At 33.9% G+C, this 24,642-nt stretch overlaps 1 protein-coding gene across 1 annotated transcript in view; it reads right to left on the bottom strand.

The window, feature by feature from the left end:
* SLC17A6 (solute carrier family 17 member 6) overlaps positions 1–24,642 on the bottom strand; it is a 43,101-nt gene that overhangs the window by 2,530 nt on the left and 15,929 nt on the right. Inside the window, exons 4-11 of the mRNA XM_002755104.7 lie at positions 17,604–17,718; positions 15,827–15,914; positions 14,012–14,098; positions 11,184–11,326; positions 6,489–6,638; positions 1,433–1,565; positions 882–992; positions 322–449 (exon numbers count right to left, since the gene is read on the bottom strand). Coding sequence (XP_002755150.1) covers positions 322–449; positions 882–992; positions 1,433–1,565; positions 6,489–6,638; positions 11,184–11,326; positions 14,012–14,098; positions 15,827–15,914; positions 17,604–17,718 — 955 coding nt within the window. The remainder of the gene's footprint in view (positions 1–321; positions 450–881; positions 993–1,432; positions 1,566–6,488; positions 6,639–11,183; positions 11,327–14,011; positions 14,099–15,826; positions 15,915–17,603; positions 17,719–24,642) is intronic.

Raw genomic sequence — 24,642 nt, 5'->3', positions numbered from 1 at the left:
ATTGAGGTTTACAAACAAAGCTTAGAAGACATCTGCTTGACTATTTTAAAAAGCCAGAGACAAAAGGGGTTTTTGTCACATCAGGAATATTAGAACTAGCAAAAAGTGTTGCAAAACATATTGCTTATGGATTGGGAAATGGACTTTCTCAGAATTCCCAAAAAGTATTTTTTTCTGAGCCTCATTTATCTTTCCCACTCAGAGATGTGGTGATTGGTCCAGAAAGAGAATGCCAAGGATAATATTTTAACTCTTCCAAAAAAATTTTATCATTTTGAGAAACTGTCTTCTAAGACCAAACATCTGTTTTGACCATCTTACCTTATTCTTTGTCATTGCACCAACAATGATAGGACAAACCATTCCTGACAATGTGCCAACACCATTCGAAATGCCCATTAAGATACTGGCATATCTTGGAGCAATATCCAAGTGGTTAACATTGAAACCTGAAATACACACATAAGTTTTGAAACAGGGAATTCTAAACTTCTTAGAAGTAAGAACCTACAGAACCACAGATCACAGCTCCTTAAAATATATTGGGTACAGAGCATGTCCTTAATTACTTTGTGATATTTTCTCTTGGGGATATAATGAGAATGGAATGATGTATGAATTCTTATCCAATCCTTAATATGTGATGCTAAGTCCACAGAGAGGAGGTCATGTTCTCTTAACAACAACAACAACAACAAAGGCAGGTCAGGAGGAAATTGGGTATTAACAAATCTCTTCATTCTCTAGTGGAAATATTTCACTATTATTCAACCTATCAAAGATGTATATGAAGATGTCTATAAAAAGATACATGTATGTATCTGTTATCAGCAGTCAAGATCAAAATGTCACAAGAACAAAGAAAAAAAATTCTATCTTACCAGATATAGCAAATCCACTGAACCCCACTGCAAGTACCAAGAATGAGATTGCTACCCCTCTAGTATGAGAATAGCCAACGACCAGGAGCAGTGTGGCTTCCATGCCAAAACCTGCAGAAACAAACACACAGAAATTCTTCAGAAATTTTTGAAATTTTACCAATAAGCCAAAATTTCTAAAAGTGTTCCAACTTATTGACCTAGAAATTCCACTTCAGAGAGCCTATCTTCAAAAATAGTAATAGTTATCATTTATCCTAGAGATTTGTGAAGCTTTCCTTACGTTTTAATTAAAACATCCAGAACGGCCTATAGTTTCAATGATGGGAAGAGGTAAGTAGTTACACAAAATTCAAATGGCATTATTAAGCAGTTACTTAAAACTAGGAGTTACAAAAAGTTTGAAGATGAAAAAGTTATTTTAATGGAACAATGAAGGGACAAATGTAACTGCATCTGAGTAATTTGATATGTGTAGAAAAAATTATTCACTCATGTAGGTTAAACTGATTGAACTAAAAACATGTCCTTAGTGCCACTTATGTACTTACCACCACAATTCATGATCTTTCTCACTGTAGTAGTTGAAAGAATCTGCTTGCTTCTTAGAAAATCTGCAATTTGCCCTCCAATAGGCACAATAATCGTCATTACTAAGTGTGGCACAGCAGATAGCATGCCAACCTGATGAAAAACAGGAAGGGGGAGAAACAGACATAACCATGAATAATGTGAGCAGTTTAATGGCCTTGGTTTTCTGAATCTGTCATCAAATCTTTACAAACAAAGGAAGGAAAATACTGTTTCCAAATGACCACTTATTCATTCCTACGATAAGTAATGCCTTCCACAGAATAAATGAGAAGAGCTAAGCGAATTTACTTTGACCCCTTTCTACCTTTTATGAGAAGGTAATTTTTTTTACTATGTTCTGAGTCAATAAAGTTTGAGTATGAATAAACTCTTCTGATATCATTAAATGTGTTGGCACAAATACATCCTTAATGAAAGAGAGGGAAAGTGGCAATAGAGAGGGAGATGGAGTGAGGAAAAATACATTTGACACATCTCAAAGAGCCTGTATTTAAAATTCATTTTTAATTCATATGAGAAAAATGCATATATGCATATCTTATGAGTTTTATAGCACAGACATAATTTCTATAGAGTAAGATCCCAGATAATGCAGATAAGTTCTTCAGATTTAAGTATTTTCTATGTCAAATATCAATACTTGATCACATTTTTATATAAAATTAATGAAAAAAATACATTTGACCATACAAAAATGTGATCAAGTATTGATATTATTACACTTAGTAATTGCATATAGTTTTTTCATTGATTTCATGCTAAATAGCCTAATTTAAAACTTTACCCACCAGGATCAGTTAAACACATATTTTTAACTATTAATTACACACAAAGCACTGTGTTCTAAGCATTTTGGGGACCAGAAGTATAAATAAATGCATTTAAATTATGTATTACCACATACGTGGACTTAATAAACTTTAAATGTAAACATATAAGGAAGATTTTTTTTGTTTTTTGTTTTGTTTATTTTTCTTACTAAGTATATATTGAAGAACAATTCCTGGCAGATAGTGTTTATTATTTATGTTTAAGTATGTCTTTTCAATTAGATTATTGAAGGTTTGAGACAAAGATTCTACTTTATTTTACTGGTGTATAGTATGGTATCACAATCATGGATTTGAGTTGTCGTAATGATTACTTGTGAGAGTAAATGATTCCATGATAGCTTAACCGTGCAGGCTATTTAATGATCTCTTCCATCCCTTATGGATGATTTTAATATTCTTCTTCTTAAAGAAATTGAGACTCAGAAGTCTTGAGTGATTGTGAGAGCTAAGTATTAAATCAGTTCTACCTGAGTCCAAACACTGGGATCTTAGCCACTATGTTTAGCACCACTACTGCTAGGAGGAAAAATCAAATACAATCAGGCAATATATGTTAATGCACTTAGTCTAGTACAAAACTTGGTATGCAGCAGGGGTTCAACAGTGAGCTAAATAAAGATGTCAGATAAACTGACATTAGAAAAAAAATTATTGCTTTGAGACCAGCATCTTGAGAAAAGTACAGGGCTTTTTATTCTTCTTAGGGAGTAGATAAATTTCCAGCAGTCAATGTATAGAAAGAAAACTTTGAACAAAAAAAATTCTGGAACACTCTATGTTAGGATTTGTATAGAATTACATGGCATGGTTTGGCATTTATAAAGGCAGGCTAAAAGCTTGGGAGTAACCACATTGCCTAAGTCCACATAAACAACTTGCATTTTGACACAGTATTTGATACATCTGAAAAGTTTTTTAATTGAAAATCCTCTGTTATTTACTATCTTTTCAAACAGTCATTATGATTACTTTGGATAAGGAAAGAACAAAGCTATGGTTATTTTTTAACACTTTCAGCAAAGGGTGTGCAAAGCTGGAAAATGCAAGGTGTTAACAATATAGAGGGTTAATGAGACAGAAGTTTTAGACTATTTTGGCATATTATTTAGCAGTTGAGGGTATTGAATATCCTAGCTTCTTAAACAATATGTAGATATTCTCTGTGTTTGACCTCAAAAGGGCCAAAGAGGTTTCAAAAGTTTATGAGGTATTCAGTGATCTTCTTGGCTTTTGGTGACTTATCATGAGAAATAACTTGCCACATGATCAAAATGATCATAACCTTCCTAAGGATCATTTATGCCAATCACATAAAAGTTTGCTTATTATTTTAAGGTTTTGCAAGAATAGGCTAAATGTTTTTGAGATTATTACTGCTTTATTCTTCATAGAAACTCCAGGTAACTAGATTTTTGCCCATCTTTCTTAACCTTCTTTTTGCTTTTCTGGGTCACAGTCTAGATCGTATCTCTTCCTATCTGATCCATGTTCTGTTCAGAAATAGCAGCAAAGCACAGCCAGCCAACAGTATTATTCTCCTTCCCTAAGTAGAAAGCTCAAAAGGAATGGATATCTATTCTCATTTGGCTTGTCCCCATAATCTTACCTTTCAAAGTGCTGGTTAACCCTAGCATTGACCTACTGATATGCCATTTTCGAGCTCCTGAAAATGTTACATATTAGCATAAGCTAACATAATATATTAAATATTATACACACACACACACACACACACACACTTGATTAAAAAATAAATAATATATATATATACCTGACATATACTGTATTGGCCTATGCTAATATAAATATGTATTACTATATATATATATGTATATCAGTTAACTAATATAATTAAGTTATATAGTTAGCTGATACAAAATATATGTTATAATTTTATTTATCTATATGGTACTATCTTAACTAAGTCAGTATACTCAGAATGAAGATGAAGCCATTGCATCTGTTTTTTTTTTCTGTAGGATACCTAGTTTCACTAAAGTTGCAGAGAATGACCTTTCATGTAAATATTTTATTTACTTTACATAAATGTGGCTGCACTTCTTAAAGATGGTATTAATATCATTATTTAGAGATAAGAAAATTGAAGCTGATAATTATTCAAAAGTCTGCTCAAGATTATATACCAATACTTTGCTGTAGAGCTTGGATTTGAAACCATGTCAGCCTAGATGCAAAGCAAATTCTCTCTGTTCTCCAGCTTCTCCTATACAAATTTTTCAGCTAAGTCAGAATTTTTTAAACCAATCTAATTAGTATCTGAGGACCAATCTGTGGTGTGTGAATTTATCCACAGTTTTGGTTAAAAATATAACTAATAAAGAAAATAAATCAACCCATCTGGTTAATTTATAATTAGTTTTTGCAAAATACCATTGCTTTTACTCAAGCATTCTCAATTATCGGATGTACAGGAGCAAAATGACCACACAGTTTCATTAACATCAGTTGGCTTCCTCACTCTCCCCTCGGACCTGGCTTTATTAATAGCCTCTCAGTGTCATATTTGTCCTAGATTATGAAAATGAACTCACACCTCCAGCAGTCTTTGTTAAGAAGTATAACACCTCTCAGAGTTCCCAAAGGCTACCCTGGAATATTTGATCAGCTCCAGAGACAAGAGCTCTGTCTAAAGCAGCCATTCTTCTCAGGGATGGAGGAAACAGTTTCCTTAGAAACAGGAATTACAAAAGAGCTCTTAGAATAGCTACTCCTAAACTGAGGTTTTCTTAAGTCCCAGGTCTCAGATAGTCTTTCAAGAAGAGACAGAATATGAATAGCGAGCCCAGCTGGACTTATGTAATGACATGAAGAGAGATAGCAAGACCATTGCCAGCACAGACAATGTATTCAGGACTCAGCAAATGGCTTGGCATAGAGATGGCATTGAGCAGATACTCACTAAATGCTTGAATGGATACATGATTTACCTGAATTTGAATGGCATAGTAAAGATAATTGAACGGAAATCAAAGAGTCTTTGTCTGAACTTGATTTTGTTATGTATTACAGCATGGCTTTAAGCAAATTAAATATTTTCCCTAGTTTCTGTTTTCCTATCATTTTTAAATTTTACTTTATTTTATTTTATTTTTTAGATAGAGTCTCGCCTCTGTCGCTCAGGCTGGAGTGCCGTAGTGTGATTTGGGCTTACTGCAACCTCAGCCTCCCAGGTTCAAGCAATTCGCCTGTCTCAGCTTCCAGAGTAACTAATTTTTGTATTTTTAGTAGAGATGGGGTTTCACCATTTTGGCCAAGCTGGTCTCAAACTCCTGACCTAAAGTGATCCACCCATCTCGGCCTCCTAAATTGTTGGGATTACAGGCGGGGACCACCGTGCCTGGCCTTCCCATTGTTTCAACAGAAATGATGGTTGTTGTTCAAAAGGTCAATCAGCAAAAGTTGTTAATAAATATGAGCTTATTTTCTAAATTTTGAGTTCCTACATAAATATAGTGTAGTATTTTTGTGTTCCTTTTACCCTTGATTATATTCCCATAGCTATGAACAAATGCCTGTGGAATTTAACGTGCTGTGTTGTAATTGGTAACTTACTTTCATGTTTATACCACCAAGCTGCGAACATTTTGAGGCTCAAAACCATATTTTTATTTCTGCATCTAACATAAAGTTCTGCACATTGTGTTCGATAAATAGTTGTTAAATTAATAAATTGTATGGACAAAATACAAGGGTGTTTGGAGGTTTTCTTTTTACAATTCTCATATCTTTTAGCTGTTCAAGAGTTCTAGGATCATTGAAGAATAATTAGATTGGCAATTAGTAAGTAGAATTCTATTTGAATGGAATACTTTTTTTTCACATTTACATTGTCTGTGACCTGAGACTTACAGCAAATTATGCGTGTTTACAGGGAAAAGATTACACTGCTGCTCACCCCAATTGGGCTGTAAGTTCCATGAAGGCAGATACTAGGTTTGTTTTGCTTGTATTCTCAGTACCAGAGAACAATTCTAGCTGGCAATAGAATACAGTAGACACTGAAACATTTTACTTTGCTTCTAATTCCTAGCAGTTATTTGTTTAATAAATAAACGAATAAGCTCTGGAAATTCAAAGATAAAAATTTTTGCAAATGAAGTTAGTATTCACTTAAGTACATAGGTAATCCACAATTTATATAAGAATGAATTTTACATACCTTGCTAATTTCAAATCCAAAGACTTCCTCAAAATATGCTGGCTGACTAATAAGCAATAAATAAAAAGTCCAGCTTCTGCAGAAGTTTGCAACAATTATTGCATAGACTGGCATGGATGTAAAAAATTTCCTCCATGGAGTCTTGAATTTCTGAAATTCCAAGAACAGAGATATTATGACCATTTAAAATATTTTCAAACATAAATGGGAATAGCCAGTGCTTTGCATTTTAAGGATGTATGTAACAGGTCGTAAGTTGGATGTAGGAAGATGTAGTGAAGCATTAATTATAACCACAAAGTTAACCTTACCTACATAAATAATCATTTAAAGAAAAAATAAAAGATCTCAATCACTGCTACTGATTAAATTATTCTAGCTTTAGGAATATACAGGATTATATAAGTATAGAAAATTGATTCAAAAAGCATAGATCCTAGTTTTTAAGGATTTTTTCTTTTCTTTTCCTTTTTAGTTGTGAAAAATCATAAGATCATATCTCAGCTAAAACTCTCTACCACATCAGTGGGCTTGTGAAAGCCAAAATATTTTATTTACAACATTGAAAATCCAATGTATTCATGAAGAGAAAGATACAAAAGTGGAAGAGTACAGTATTCTAGACCCTAGCTGATGTCAATTATTTTACTATTAATCAATCTAAGTCAATTATTCTGCTACCAATCAATCTATAAATTCTCTTGAGAGATAGTAGCTATAACTATGAATTCTGTGACATTGGAGTTCAAGGTTCTGTAAAATTCAGAACAGATGGGTGAAAGCATTTGTCTATTCCCCTAGCATACCTTAGGCATACAACTAGTTACTTACAATATTTAAAGCATTCAAAATTAATAACCTCGGGGAGGTGGGGAGGGATAGCCTGGGGAGAAATGCCAAATGTGGGTGAAGGGGAGAAGAAAAGCAAAGCACACTGCCATGTGTGTATCTACGCAACTGTCTTGCATGCTCTGCTCATGTATCCCAAAACCTAAAATCCAATAAAAAATTAAAAGAAAAAAAAAATTAACAACCTAAATATGATCAGCTTTGTATACAACCCCTTTAAAAAGTTAAACCTAATTGTACTGAAAGTTTCTGTATATGCCCAAATGTAACCAAGTATGTATTCACCCTCAAGGCTAATATTTTTAGACCTTAAAATAGCCCTCATATTCCCCAATTATTTCTCAATTACTTTGTTTAGAACACCAAAATACTGCTTGGTGAGGAAACAGTAGCCTAAAATAACTTTGTTAAAAGCTAACTTGGGATCCTTGACCTAACTAAATTACTGAAAGAAAAGGCAAACATCTTCACACAGATTTAACAATTATCCCTGAGTGTAAAACCTCATAATTGCTAGTATTGGTTGTGGCTGTAATTCAGCCTTTTAAAGATCACTTTAAATGCAACACAGTAGGAAGTTATGATGTGGTGGTCACGAATATATGAAAGACAAAAAAGAAACAAAACGAAAGTAAAACAAACAAAACAGAAATCTGTCCTAATAATATGTAATGAATACTGTGGCTTTGGACAATAAAATTTAGTGGCAGCATCATAAATGAGTTCAAAAATGCAGTTTTTAAAAAGTAATCAATATGTTCTAGGAAAATGATTCCAGATGAGTATGCTTATTTCACAGATAATAAAAATGTCAGAAGACAGAAATGTCTGCATTATGGTATTATGTTAGCATAAGAAATAACTCCAGAATATTATTATAAGTAAAAAAACAAAAACAAAAACTTTTCCCTGCTGGGCAAAGATTCTCTCATTCATACCAGGATCATCTTTCCAAAGAACTTGATTCTTTATTCTGATGCTAAAACACTTCATCAAATGCAAGAGAAAAATATCTTATTTTATATCTTTAAAAAATTGCTGAGGTATTAAAGGGGAGTTTATGGTATTCTGATAATATTCTATTTATTGAACTGGCTGTTTATGCTTAGTTTGTACAAATTAAAGATGCAGATTGTTTATTATTTGCAATTTTTTCTGTACATACACTATATTTAAATATATATTTTTTAAAAAGACATTTAAAATACATTGCAATCAGTTGCAATGTGTGATTCTTAATCAGATTCAGATTCAAAACAAATAGTTAGAAATAAATTTGAATATAGGTTAGATAGTACAATATAGATGGTAACAGAAATCTGAATATGATGTAGGTGCTAAATGATAATAGAAAATTGTTTGTAATTATGTTAGGTGTGATAGTAGCCCTGAGAATATGAAGGAGAATATTACTTTTCTAGAGATACATATGAAATATTCACGGATAAATTGTTTTGAGGTTTCATTTATTTTGAAATAGTTCATCAAGACAAAAGTGAAATAAATATGGCAAGATGATAATTGTTACACCTATGTGGTGGGTATAGGATATTCCTGATTCCTCCTCTTTTGCCGTATATTACATTTCTTTTACAATAAATAAGTTCAAATTAACTAAAGTACAAATTCTATTCCCACATAATCTCATTTTTAAATTTACTTTGAAGCTACAGGAACATATGAAACATCAGTAAAAAGTAAAATATTGTGTTTAGAAAAGCAGTGAGGTATAGGAAGTGGGGAACTGAAAATTATGCTGTTTTTTTCCTCCTCCTGTTGTTCTTTCTGGGGTCATTAGTTGGAATTAGTTTTTACTTAGACATAATTTCTGATTTTGTTTTGAATTTATTTCTAATCTCAACATATGACCTCTCAAGAACTGGCAAATAATAGAACATAATGAATGAATAGGATATAGGCTGATCAGATTATGTTGGAGCTAGAAATCCAGACTAACCTCATAATTTGCCATAAGTCAGCCTCTATTACCTTCTGCTCAAAATAACTGCAGCTAATGGGCACCAGTGCATACTACCAATCTCCTACCCACTCCCACATCACCTCTCAATTCTAAGTAGCCACCAGAAGAAATTATTCATCTATTTATAGAAGGAAACATGAAGGGGAAGATTATAATACCAACCTAACTCATTGAACCACTACAATGTAAAGACTTTTTTAAACTTTGAAAGTTTAACTTCTGAAATTATATATGATGTGGGATTTTTCTTATTCATTGAGGGTCAATATAGCTCAGTAATAATAGGCGATAGAATTTTTTCTTTTTAACTTAGGATGAGACTTCAAAGAAAGGCATTCTTTAACAAATGAAGTAGATAATCTAAGCTAGAATCAAACACACCTCGAATAAGGAGAGGGAGGTGTTTGTTTTAAAAGAACACATGCATAATACGCAAGGGGCATTGATTCAACTAGTGTCTGACACCTTCCAACTCTTAGCATAAGGAAAATGCATTCAAAGATCAGATTGCCAAATGACTGAATCTGTCTAATACACTACTTTTACTAACCAGTGTTTTCCTTTTTTTTAGATGGAATCTCATTCTGTCTCCCAGGCTGCAGTGCAATCTCTGCTCACTGTAACCTCCATCTCTCTGGTTCAAGCAATTTCCCTGCCTCAGCCTCTGGAGTAGCTAGGATTATCGGCATAGGCCACCATGCCTGGCTAGTATTTTTTTGTTTTCTTAGTAGAGAAAGGGTTTCACCATGTTGGCCAGACTGGTCTCAAACTCCTGACCTCAGATAATCCACCCACCTTGGCCTCCGAAAGTGCTGAGATTACAGGGGTGAGCCACCGCACCTGGCCTGCTTTTTTAAACATAATACAAGGTGGCTTTTGTGTTAATTAATATGTATAACATATCAATGCTACGTGGAATAAAATATTTGGATTATTAGAATAGAACTACATTTTCTCTCTCTTTAGATAAATCCTTAGAAATCAAATCATCAGAAAAAGAGGCTTCACGACATCATCTTTATAATACTCGACATTCATAATAATAATCCTGAAAGATAATGACATTTCATGAATAAAATAAATGTTATTAATAACTATTTTATGTCAGCTACTATTGGTGTTCTAATGCTTCAGTATCTCCTAAACCATATATAACGTAAATACACATGTATTAAACCTACATTTAGAATATAGTAGATCCCCCTTAACCACGGTTTTATTTTCAGAGGTTTTGGTTACTCCTTGGACAGTATAATAAGACATTTTGCAGTGAGGGGCACATTCACTTAAGTTTCCTTACAGTATACTGTTATAATTCTTCTATTTTTGTATTAGTCACTGTGGTTAATCATTACTATATCTAGTCTATTAAATTTCATCATAGGTATGTGTGTATAGGAAAAACATTATATGTAGGCTTCAGTACTAGTCACAGTTTTAAGCAACCCTGGGGGTATTGGATAGATCTGTTGAGGATGAGGGGGTACTACAGTATTCAATGAACCAAAAATTGCCCTTTTCGTGGACTGATTTGGATTTTTTTAAATTAAAAATTGACAACTATTTATTGTATTTGTAAATTATAGACCATATTGAACTGTTTAAAAATCTTGTTTAGGTTTCCAGTCATGGTTATAATCTAGTGCACATTTTAAAAGGCTTAAGAAAGGATAAAGGAAAATTTAAATGACAGATGGAGGAAATAGTTATTATTACTAAGTTAGAGAATATGGATGGACCAAAAAAAAAGTTATGATTGATATAAAATCAGTTTTGCTGAGGAAGAAGTTGTAAGATAGCTTGATTGGTCAAGGGGGAGTGAGGTGGGAATAAAATAGGAATATACACCATAATAAAGTTCTTACTTCCATTGCACCTAAAAGATTTGCACTCTCTCCAATGCTTTCTTCTATGTACCTACGTTCTTCATCTGTAATAGTAGGATGCTTTGCAGGACTTTCATAAGACACCAAAAGCCAAAACATGTACCAGACCATTCCAAAGCTTCCTGCAAGCAACAGTTCAGAAGGAGAAAGTCAAATCTACCACAAATACTTCAATTTAACAGTGATGTGCTGGAATAAAACTGCTATCATCTCATGACAAACATATTCTACTAGAAAGAAGAATTCAAGCTTATGTTTCTCCAACTGACGTTAGCCATCTTTTCTTCTCTTTTGCCATTAAGCTTCAAACTTCTTAAAGTCTAGTCCTGTGGTTTTACCTCTTTGTCTCTATTTAATAGCCCTGATATACAATAAGCCATAAATAATTACTGAATGGTGTAGTTTGGAAGGTATTCATTCATCCAACAATACTGAGCAGTCAGTATTCTAGGTACTCTAGTTAAGGAAGAGAAATATAATGAACAAAACAAAATTCCTGTTCTCAAAGAATTTTTCTGGAGGTGAATCCTTTTCCTTCTTTCCTGTCTGGAATATATAAAATTGGTTGCATTTCCAGAGAAAATAATTGCTCATTTCCCTCTCCTGTTAGCACTTCCAGATCTAGTGAACAGACCATTAAACAAAACCTAGTTATTTTAGCTTCAGTGGCTATATTACATAAAAAGTGGGCCTATGTACTTAATGTTTACGTGGCTGTGTATGAAATTATTTTAAGCACATACTATTGCCTGTTGATCTTTCTTGGGAAGATGAAAATTTTAAATTACAAGGCCATAAACTAAATTCTTTTTCATCCTCTTCTTCATTTACACTCACATCATTAAAACATGTCCTTTTTGTGCAATGTAAATCTGTAAGCATTAATAATAGCAAGAATTTCAAGTGATTTATTTTGGTTTCCCAGCAGTTAGCTGTTTCATTTTTCCCTCACACTGTTCTTTGTCCCTTGGGTAACAATCTAAATGCTCCTGATCCCTTCAACACTTTCTCCTTTGCCTACTCAGTCTCTAAGAAGTGACCCTTACACCATACATAGTTTCTGATGAGCTGTGTTCCTTTTAATTACCGAATATTGCAGCAAACATGATTTAGGTTCAGATAGTGCTTAAAAATTCGGTTTAATATAGTGGTTACAGAATATAACTCCTAGATTCAAATCCTGACTGTGTAACTCATTCACTATGTGACCCAATCAGTAACTGAATCTCTGTAAACCTCCACTATAAAATGAGATAGTAATTCATTTTTAAGGAATTGTAGAAAAGTTAAAGGAGGTAATCTATAAACCAACAAACACAGTGGATGGTGCAAAATAAGCACTCAAAAATGAGAAATCTTGTAATATTGTAATAATTATCATCACCGCTAACAATTCACCCAAAGTGCCAGATACACTGCTAATTACTTCAGGTGTATTATCTTTTTTAACTTACTCCACTATACTGATCTTATCTCTTTAATCTTTAAAATATGAAAACTGAATAGTGACTCCAGACCAAATTATTGTTTCACACAGCAAGTAAGCAAGTACTATGATACTATATTTTCAGATTATCTGTTTACACTTTGTATCATTCAATGATAAATATCAAATGAGACGTAACTTGAAATAATGATACTAGTTGTTCATGAGTGCCTTGCTTAAATTTGTATTCTTACTTTAAGGTCACACATCTTCAATGAAGTAATGGACTGAGGCACAAATTAAAGCATTTAATGGATAGTTATTTCAGCTTGAACAATACATCCTATAAAACAAGTGCTGTTAAACTTCATTGAATTATGCACTCTTTTGAAAATCAAATGAAGGGTATAAATTAAAATCTGATTTCACAAAATCTCCCTAAGAAGAACAATATTCACAAATACATACATGGCTTGCAATTTAGGACATTCATGGGTCGAAACCCATTCATGACTTTTGAACCACAAAAAGAATCCCCATGATAAGTGACATTTAATAACATTCTACAAGCTGAATGATTTGTTCTACTGAGAACATTTCAAAATGGGGATGAATCAGTGCAAATTTAGAAGCAGCCAGATACTGTTCTACCACATGACTTCATTAATATTTCAGATTCTCATGGCAATGTTCAAAGATGATATTAATCAGTGACAATATCAGTTGGAATCCAGCTCTCTTATATTTTTCCTTTCCTCATTATTAAAAAGTGCGTCTTAGAAAGAAAGACTGTAGGGATATTTTGAAATAGTTAGAAAGTGAATATCAAGAGTGTTTTAGACTTAGGATTACATATTTTGTTTCAACGTGGGGGCTTAATTGCCTTTCTTTCAGGGGAAATGAGGACTCAGATGTGCTGCTGTAGCAGCTAACTGCTGATATTTCATCAAAGAATTGAATCGTTGGATTAGCACCACCACCACCTTTCAGCTTTACACCCCCATTCAGTCTTGAAGAGGCAGAATCAGCAAAATGACCAAGAAGGTAATAGCAAAGAGAGGTGGGTGCAGCCTGCTCTTTCCTATTCATTAGCTTTTAATCATGAGCGAATTTAATATTTTTTCATAATCAAGGACATAGATTTACTACATGACAAAGTTCCTATCATCAATGTGTTTGCTTTTTAAATCAAGAAATAATAATCTAAGAAAAATAACAAAGTTTAAATATTTTCCTAATCTTCAGAATACAATGAAATGATTCTTAAGAGAAGAAAATAAACACAGAAATATATTTAGTGATTAATCTCATTGTCTTCAACTATTTTTCATTTAATCTATGCACATTTCACTTAACTCTACGGTATAGAAATGTAACATACCATAGACATAAAATACTGAAGACCAGCCAGTATACTGTACAAGAATGCCAGCTAAAGGCATTGCAATCACAGCTCCGGCATAGGAACCTAAAGTGCAAGGAAGAATGGGAGAAAGGTGAGTGAAATCGGTAGCAATTCTTTATTTCGACTCACATTTCTTGGTTGATTCACACAAACAGACACTTGCACATTCAGGTACATGTGCCTTACACCCATATACATACCCACCACCACCAAACACATATATGTCTACATACGTACACAGGAACACAGGATTACACAAGTGGATACCACCTACTTCCAACCCAAGACACAATAGAGATTGAAAAATAGCCATGGAGCCATGCTGACGAATGTGTGTCATGCAGGTCTGTGTACTGGACTTGGGACAGGGTGCCAACACTATCCAGACACCTGAAATCTATTCTTGCTACCTCAAGTATGTTCAAATTCATGCGGTTTCAAGTTTGTGTAGTTTTTTTTTTTTTACTTCATTTTATTTTATTTTATTTTTCCGCCAGAGGTCTGTTTATTAGTACCCATGATCCAGGACATATTGCTTCAATTCTCAACGCATGGCCAGAAGATGTCATCTTCGTTAAGTTATCACGTTTTTCCACTATGGCAAATTTGTTCCCTTTTCTGTTCCATAAAACAGTTTAAAACATACTGGCAATTCTCATGATGATAGGTAGCATTCATTAGCTTTTCTAGTGAATATCACCTAATTTATATCTCTTTGATTTTTACATAGTGGATTATTAAAGGAAATTGTAAAAAAAAATTCTTAGACATATAGACAGAAATGGCAATATTCATGCCCTGTGATTTAGACCCAAATGCATGTAAATTCAACCTCTATAGGTAATAATACTGTTAATCTTAGGGCTTAAATATACAGCAAAATCACAGCAGCCTTAATTTCCAATTATTAGGATTATTCACAGCAGTTCTAATAGCTGATTTGGAAAAGGAATTGCTTCCTTGCCTTACTGCTTTGGTAGAAACAGAATAACATGAACATTCTGCAGGCATTAAATGATCTTAAACCACAGTGATTGTCTTAAAAATGTTTTAAAAGTTAGCAGTGAACAAAAAGTAGCTTTAGATTAGCAGAAATAGCTCTACACTTTAAAAGTTGGGACTGAAGCTTTAATACATGTTTATTAATTCTATTTCCCAAAATAGTAGTAAGGTCAGTTATGATCCCTAAAATAAAAATTCTAATGAATGGGAAATTATAGCAATAGTACTTAGGAGAATACTTAAAGATCCTATTAATTTAAATTCTAATCGTTATTTTCTATAGGAATTTTATTCACTATATTTCAAACACATAGCTGTATCAAATACAAGCTCTGAGAAACTGTTCTATTTTAACACCAGACAGAATTCAAAGTAAATGTAATACTTATTTGTAAACATAATTACATAATCTTTTTTTAATCTCTGTAAATGTGTTTAAAATTTGTATTTTTTATCTTTGTGTCTAGGTATAATAAAAAGAAAACAGGCTCTCAAAAATATGTACTGCAGTATAAGAGTATTATAAAAAACACCACCATCCATTAATATATTTGAAATTTTAGACGAAATGGATCAATTCCTAGAAAAATACAAACATAATAATAAACAGAAGATTTAAGCAACACGATAAAACAAAAGAAATGGAAATGGTGGTCAAAAACCTTACACTCATCGATGCACATACAAAACCCAGATGGTTTTACCGGTGAGTTGACTAAACTTCCACTTCTTATTCAAGTTGTTCCTAAACTTTTAGCCACCATAACTACATCTGCACACAATACTCACCACAAAAGGAGGTGGTTGCCAGTCTACTCCTCTCTAGAGGTGGGGCCCATTTGCTCCAAATCCCATGACATGCTGGGTAGGTAACACCCTGTGATGGGGGAAGATATGCATCACTGTCATCATTTAGGATCAAGAGTACTTTTAGTATCCTGTTCAAAACCTCCCCGCCCTTCAGATGTCTTTCCGTCTCAATTATTTTTTTTTTTCTGATTAAGGTGAAAGAAAAGACTGCATATTAACCACTTTATCTGCGATTCTGAACAGTCTGAAAAATTAGGGAGATCTTTCTGTAAGCCATTAAATTCAGTAAATCCCCAATATAAATATCTACACAGAGAAGTCAAGTTTAGATCCTTGGAGCCCACACTTCCTTAAAGCAGTGTGTAAAATTTAAGACCTTTAAAATAATTAGTCTTTTTCTATTATTTTGAGCCTATACGTATTCTTTATTTTTGGAGGAAGAGAGGGATTTTTGTTTTTGTTTTTTTATTATTTTATTTTTTAAGTTCTGGGGAACATGTGCAAGATGTGCAGGTTTGTTACATAGGTAGACGTGTGCCATGGGGGTTAAGTGGACCTACCAACTCATCACCTAGGTATTAAGCCCAGCGTTCATTAGCTCTTTTCCCTCATGCTTTCCCCACTCCGCCCTTCCCCACTGGGCTGCAGTGTGTGTTGTTCCTCTCCTTGTGTCCACGTGTTCTCATTGTTCAGCTCCCACTCATAACTGAGAACATGCAGTGTTTGGTTTTCTGTTTCTATGTTAATTTGTTAAGAACGATGGCTTCCAGCTCCGTTCATGTCCCTGCAATAGACATGATCTGATTCCTTTTTATGGCTGCATAGTATGAGAAAGGGGTTTTTTTAAGTGCGTTAATATTTTATGTTGTTTATCTATTTCCATTATACTCCATGAAAAGAGAAGGGGAAATAGGTAAGCCAAACTCAAGTTTTGTTTTTTGTTTTTTGTTTTTTTTGAGACGGAGTTTCGCTCTTGTTACCCAGGCTGGAGTGCAATGGCGCGATCTCGGCTCACGGCAACCTCCATCTCCTGGGTTCAGGCAATTCTCCCGCCTCAGCCTCCTCAGTAGCTGGGATTACAGGCACGCGCCACCATGCCCAGCTAATTTTTTGTATTTTTAGTAGAGACGGGGTTTCACCATGTCGACCAGGATGGTCTCCATCTCTTGACCTCCTGATCCACCCGCCCCGGCCTCCCAAAGTGCTGGGATTACAGGCTTGAGCCACCGCGCCCGGCCAAACTCAAGTTTTTAACTGGAATTCTTTCAAAGTCTGCAGGCTGATGGAGCAAGAGTTGATCATTAGCATTAGATGCCCCAAAAATTTATTCAATGAAATATTTCAGTGAAAACTCATATCATGATGCAAGGCCAACAGGAACTTACTTAGTATAAAACTTTCAAGATATTAATTCATGGTATCACCAGCAAAGGACAGATTCTAAAATACTTATCATGGTACATTAACAAAAATCATTGTTTTTTTTTTTTCTTTTTTTAAGTTAAATAGTCATTAAAGTATTTCTTTAATACTGCTCAATTCTAGAGAGAAGGAGGTAAGCAGTGACATTTATAGTTTTGTATTGTTTATAGACAAAATATATGATTGCCTAACATTTCCAGTGTTTCATTTTTTATTTTAACTCTATTTAGATACAACCTAATACAATATGTTTATTTATAGATAAAGACAAAGATAAACTGGAGTTCTCAACTACATGCCAATCTTAAAATGACATCAACCTGAAGTTCCATACCTCAACAAGTCCCTGCAGTATTCTAACAAAGATGACACATCCATAGTGTACTCTGGCTGCTGATGGAATTAGCATATTTAGTGTAGAGGTAAGAAGTATGGCAGCTCCAAACACCCTGAAATAGAAAAGATGGGAACACTGTTTAAATGACTCAGCATCTTACATACATACATTTACATTTCTCAGGTGAAGTTAAACATTTAAAGTAATAAGAAATTACCAGTAATTTTAAGATAGATTGTCTTTTCTAAAACGTGTTCTAGACTTAACTGGCTACCTATTGTAAATACATACATGAGCCATCTAGAAATTCTACATTTGATGCACAGAAAATAAAAGGAGCCAATATATTTTGTTATACTACTATTTTCTTTATAGACTTAATTACAAATCATACATATTTAATAAATTAATATATGTTTTGGACTCTATGTCAGTCTACAATGTAAACTGCTTAAGGGTAAGAGTTGTTTTTCACATCCATTGTATCCTTGACACTTAGCGCAGTGCCTATCGGTAATAACTGAAGAGTTGCTAAAAATAATGAATGCATAAATGAACTTGTTCCTCACATTGTGCAGCTATTTGTAACTTCCCTAGAAGCTGCACATACATAGAAATTTTATAAACAAACTTGTATTTTAAATGTCCCCAAAAACTTCATGATTAGATCATTTAGCACATGTTCTTGAAATAATGCAAATAACTATACTTAATATATCTCTTTCTCAAGTTTTTCATTTTTTTTCTTTCTTTTCTGTGGATAAATGGGCAGATTCTGTTTGAGACCCATCTCTAGCAGCACACCTACACAAAACAATTCAAGAAAAAATTTCTGGAAATACAATGCTAAAGCTTTTATTCATCTACAAGTAAAAATTCCATTCCATTCCATTCCATAGTTAAAAAAAAAAAAAAAACTTCTAAAATGTTTATACCAAGGAAGAAAAATATTCCTCTAACTGGGTTACTTTATAACTATTCTCTTGCAAAGATGTTTTAGAACATGCTATCTCCAATGAGCTAATCTATGTGTTTTAGGCAAATTTTATCAAGTCAAACCTGAGCCTTGAATTTAGTCAATGTTGGTTGCCTCATAGAAGCTCTGATCTTTCTTGCGGGCACTTTTAAATGTTACTGTTTAAGACCTGGATTTCTACAAAGGACCATCTATGATCATTATTAATCCGCTACAGAAAGGTGAGAAATGATATCACAAAGGGCAGTTAATTAAAACAAGTCTTCTCCTATAGATCATATACTGGTCAAATAATTTTGTGCAAAAGTATATGTAGCCTGTACCTGCCCTCCCTTAGTGGCTTCTCTCCACTGAGGTAAGCTGTCACTCATGAAGTGAATATTCTGCTCCATTTTTCCTCTGTGCTGTTTGCTCAAGATAGATGTCCTTTTGTTGTAAGCCAAAGATAATTTTGCATGCTAAGGTTTGAGAAAAAACTTTTTAATACAGGTTTATGTAATACATGTGTCTTATTTTCTTATAATTATTTTAGAGGTATGACACAAATTTTATTTTATATTAATGTAACATTCTATCATCACTTTCTCTCCCTTTTTAAAGGGTTTATAAATACGATTGTCTTGTGATAAGGTGAAAGATGAATATTACCCACTCTTTAGCTTAGAGTTTCTCAACCTCTTCGTGATTGAGATTTGGGGCTAGATAACCCTTTGTTGTGGGGTGTTGTCCTGTGTACTACATGATGATTAGCACAATCTCTGGCATTTATTTGCTAGATGCCAGTAGCAAACACCCCTCCTCTAAGTTACGACAATCAAAAATGTCCCCAGCAATTGCTAAATGTTCCCTGTGAGAAAAATCATTCCCTTAGTAAAACTAAATCAAGTATGAACTATTTGTTGAGTGCACACTATAGTCAGAAGTAAATTTAATGAGTGTTTTCAACTTGCTAGATACAATATTAACACTTCCCATGCCATAAATTCCACAAGCACCTAACAACCCAGAGACATGGGTATTATTCATATACCAATATTATAGATGAAGAAACTAAACCTAAGATAAGAAAAATCACAAGTTCAGGTTGTTTGGTTTTAAATAGAGGATACATGTTTCAGATACAGTTCTGTTTTATTTAAAATCCATTGAGTTTTGCCACAAAGATTTATACCTGATTATACATATATTAGGTAGTTAGTAATATGCTTCAGCATTCTAACTGTAAATTTAAGTAACAATCTTTACAAAGCCACTTGAAATCACACTATGATTTCTGAAATAAAATGCCAATAGATCACTTCAATGTTTACTTTGCATTCTTGCCCTGAAAAATGTTTCTAATTATACAATATTATTCCATAATTGAAATGGTTTTAATTTTAAGTTCCTTAATTTCTAGAGTCTCACTGTGTCACCCAGGCTGCAGTGCAGTGGCACTATCTTTGCTCACTTCTGCCTCCTGGGTTCAAGCAATTCTCATGCCTCAACCTCCCAAGTATCTGGGGCTACAGGCCTGCACCACCATGCCCAGCTAATTTTTTTGTATTTTTAGTAGAGATGGGGGTTTGTCATGTTGACTGGGCTGGTCTTGAACTCCTACCCTCAAGTGATCTGTCTGTTTCAGCCTCCAAAAATACTGGGATTAGAGATGTAAGCCACCACGCCTGGCCTCTTAATTTCTTTATCTATCCCTTTTATTATTATTATTATTATTATTAGTGACCACTGCACCTCAAAATCCACTAATTTTTCTTGTATCTAGTTGAGAACAGAATCCATCAAACTTTACAAATCTCTTCTTATTTAATTTTATGGAATTGTTATCCTAATTAATATCTAAGTAATTAAAATTCTGATTATCAAAATTCTTGCCCTAAATGGAAAGCCTTTACACTTTGTCTTGCCACACCACCAAAATGAAGCAGCTTCTGCATTCAGTATCCATTCATGCATTCACACTTCGAACCTCTGTTAGACTATATTCAGAGGCGAGTCTTGTGTGGAGGGGAACGTAAGAGTTAGAGATCACTTACTGTAGTTTCTCCATTTATATTGACTCATTTAATCCTCACAACAACTCTCTGAGTTGTTAGACTTTCCTCTCATTTTATAAATAAGGAAACTGAAATAAAGTGGTGTGGCCAAGAAAAAAAAATTAAGTACTCAAGGTCAGATTTAAATTCAGGTCTCTCTTACCTAAAAATCTGTGTTCTTTCATTCACATGATGTCAGCAGGTGTTTAGAAAAAGAAGAGTATGGGCCTCAGTGTAGTAGGAGAGGGAAAGAGAGACAAGTAGTCCAGGGACAATATATGCCAAAGGCCACAACAGAAGCACAAATAGAAAACAGCAGAGGAAAACCCTCTTTTCAGCTGAGTTGACCAAGTCACAAACCTTTCGTAGGGAAACTTTGAACGATTAATATAAAAAAGAAGAAAGACTTTCCAAAAAGAAGGAATGGCTCAGCAAAGCTTCACAAATGGAAGAGGTTACCTTATGTACCAGAAACTAAGGCAGTATTGAAAATGGCTGCACATAATAGCTCAGGTGCTTAGGAGAAGGAAGAACATCAAAGCCTCTTTGAGGAAATGTAGATAATCCAAAAAGCTGAAGGGTGAAATTCATCAGTTTGTGACATCTTGGAGACAATTGAGTCTGGGGTGACCACAGAGGGTAAGTGACAATTATGCCCCTAAATTAAGGTAAATATAAAGCTTACTGGGATTGAGGAGAAAGGGATCTAAAAGGCAGGAAGCAGGAGGTGGTTAAAATGCATGTAAGTTCAGGCAGGATGATGGTTTGCAGAGGAGCAAGGGGGTCAAAGTCACTGACAGTAGTGGAGGGAGAAAAGGCTGACGTAAATATGCTACAGTAATTTTTGTAGGACCCCAGCTTTGTCACTTAATAATTATGTAACTGGTAAGTTGTTTAACTTCCCTAAACTTCCACTTACTTTTCTGTAAAGAAAACATCAGTAGGTAACGGTTCAGAGCATGGATTCTTGAGCCAGACTGCCTGGGTTCACAGTTCATCTGTCACTTATTACTTGAGTGACCTTGAGCATTTTATGTAACTTTCTGTGTCTCATTTCTCATCTAAGCAATGGGAGTATTAACGGGAACCTATGAGTTATTAGAAGTAAACAACACGGAAGAATGACTGTCACACTTCAAGCATTTAAAGAATGTTAGAACTTGCACAATAATAGTACTAATGTATTTTCTCTCGTAAGACTTCCATAAGGCTAAACAAAATAATGTACCTAAAAGACTTAGCCTGATGCTTGACACATGAAAATAAATTCATAACTGTGAGCCAGTCAGGTAAAGACAGTAATAGTCAATAGTTATTGAATTGTTAGTGTGGAGACTACTTCCAGAATCTCATTTTTAGAGAATAACTATATTAGAAAGCTCTTACTGTTATCCTTACTTCGCAGATGATGTAACCATGTCCGAGTGAGTTAAAATAACTTGTCAAGGTCATATAGATAGTAAGTAGAGAACTATGGTTTATATTACTTATATGGCATAGATCCTGGATGTCTAGCCACTAAGATCTACTTACTGCAATAGCAGCAACACTAGTATTGGCATTAACAATACCAACAGCAATATATAAAATAACATAAACTTTGAAAGATGAAAATGTTATAGAAAGATGGATGGTAGTAGCAGAGGGAAGTGAAACCAGAATTCTACCCTTTCTCTCCTATGTTTTGAAGTAAGTAGTTAAAAGGAGAGGTTCACTTATGAATGTTTCGTATTTTCTTAAACAAAGTCTAGGTTTCTATAAAGAAATGAAAGAAGTAGTTGAACTAAATATGAAAAAGAAATTTTAGAATATAAAATCATTTAGCACAGTAGTTTGTTGACTTTCACACGCATGATATGAACCAGGGGCTTTTTGAAATACAGATTGCTAGGTGTCAGAGTTTCTCACTCAGTAGATGTGTTTGGGGCCTGAGAATTTGTATTTCTAACCAGTTCCCAGGTGATGCTGGTATTGCTTGTCCTGCTTTGAGAATCATTGGCTTAGCAGTACCATGCCAGGTGTTCCCCCAGGACATCGCAAAAGGGACAGATATGGGGTGAAGACCAGACCTAGAATAAGCTGGACATAGTGAAAACAAAGGGTTACCTTTTATTGAAGAAGGAAGAGGCAAGGATAGAATAGAAACATTGCTAAAAGGGAAGATGTCCTTTAAAAAACACAAATTGATATTAGACTGTCAGTTCAAAAATGAAACTGAAGTTTTCTGTCCAGCTTTCGACCATTCTTATTGACCGAATTGACTGAGCAGCTGACATATTTTTCTTCGGGACATTTAAATAGAATGATATAATATTAGTTAAGAATATGAGAATATTTTTAATTACACTGTGAAAATCCAAATTTCAACTCCAATTTCTTGCTAAGTGTGACTTTGAGCAAGGTGTCATTACTAAAATTCTTTTAGCCTCATTTCTTTGTCTGTTTCTTGTAGACATTTAAATAGTATAATATAGCATTAGTTAAGAATGAGAGGGTTTTTTTTTTAATTACACTGTGAAAATCCAAATTCCAATTTCTTGCGAAGTATAACTTTGGGCAAGTTGTCATTCCCTAAATTCTCTTAGCCTCATTTCTTGGTCTGTATAATGGAAATAATCTTTCCATACTTCAAAAAAAAGTATGCAGATTAAATCAATTATGAAAGGGGACACTGTCTAGTTCATAATAAATGACTTATCAAGATTAGCTATTATTATACAGAAATTTCCTAACCTTTAATAGACTTTTTAAAGAATGATTAATCCTCATCTTTTTCTCCAGAATAATTTTGCACTGATTAAATAGTGTTAATTCTCTTCCAGTGAATACATGGTTGTTCCATATCAGGCTGAGATTCTAGCAGCTTTCATGAAGTGCATGAAGACATGTAATGGGAATTTTATCTCCCACTCTGAATTCATACAGAATTCATTGAAATGCATCAGTCTCTTAGACTGTTTCTCAGTAGTCCATCGAAAATATCTGATGGGAAATAACCAGAAAAGAAAATTCACAGTCTTCTTTAAATCAATATGTGTCTCAGTATCCTTCCACATTATCTTTCAATACTCACTCACGTCCCTACCCTCAAAAACACACCTTTTTTTCAACTAGTCTTCTCTCTCGAATATTGCTGAACTACTGTAGATCACTTTTATAAGACTTAAATCATGAGGTCATATGTTCTCCAAGCCCTTTCAGTATTTTTTCTCTTGGAGAATTGGGTCCATGTCTCCACTTCTTTAAACCTCATGGCACTAACAGAATGCTTTTCATATGGCATGTTCTTAAGAATGAGCATCCATTTCTTTTGTGTAAAGACTCTCAATTGAGGGTAATCATAGCTTCCTTTTCTGAGGTATATGTAAGTGATAACAGTTATTTCCTCTTTTAATATTTATTTCAAGCAACTGACAATTTATTTGTTCTTGAGCTTTTAATGGGGACAGACTGCTGTTCTGGGTATCCTACCAATTCTAGGAAGCTGAGTTATTTTTATAGAATAACTGTAGGTTGACAGCTATGGACTATAACTTAGAGTACTCCTGTAGATAAATCCTCACTTGAGATACTTGTTGAGTTCAAGTACATGGCCCAGTCTGGCCTCATTCTTATGCCTTATAAAGAACACTGGAATCCCCTGAAACTAATAGTCATCGCAATGCTTGTTCATCACTGCATCCTCATCAGCCTCTGAAACAACTGTCTCTGAAGCTCTGCTTTTAAAATTAAATCAGGAAATAATGCTTCAGAGGTGATATAGTGTCATTTTAAAGAACCTCAGCATTTATTAATATTTAATGTAGTCATACATATTATATTATGCTTGACAATCATCATTTTTGCTTGGTCTGATGCTAGAAGTCAGAAGCATTAAATACATTTTCAGTATATTGACAGAAGGAAATAGAGTATATAACAAAAAACATTTAATGTTCAAGTGAGTTTTATTATCCCTAGGATTGCTCTTAACTTTGAAACTTATAATTGAGTTACACAGCACTACTGTCCTGAAAATGACGTTCAT

This window comes from Callithrix jacchus, chromosome 10 (assembly GCF_049354715.1).
Source record: "Callithrix jacchus isolate 240 chromosome 10, calJac240_pri, whole genome shotgun sequence".
Lineage (NCBI taxonomy): Eukaryota > Metazoa > Chordata > Mammalia > Primates > Cebidae > Callithrix > Callithrix jacchus.
The sequence above is the reverse complement of the archived record's forward strand: the minus strand, read 5'-3'. Positions and strand labels throughout refer to the sequence as shown.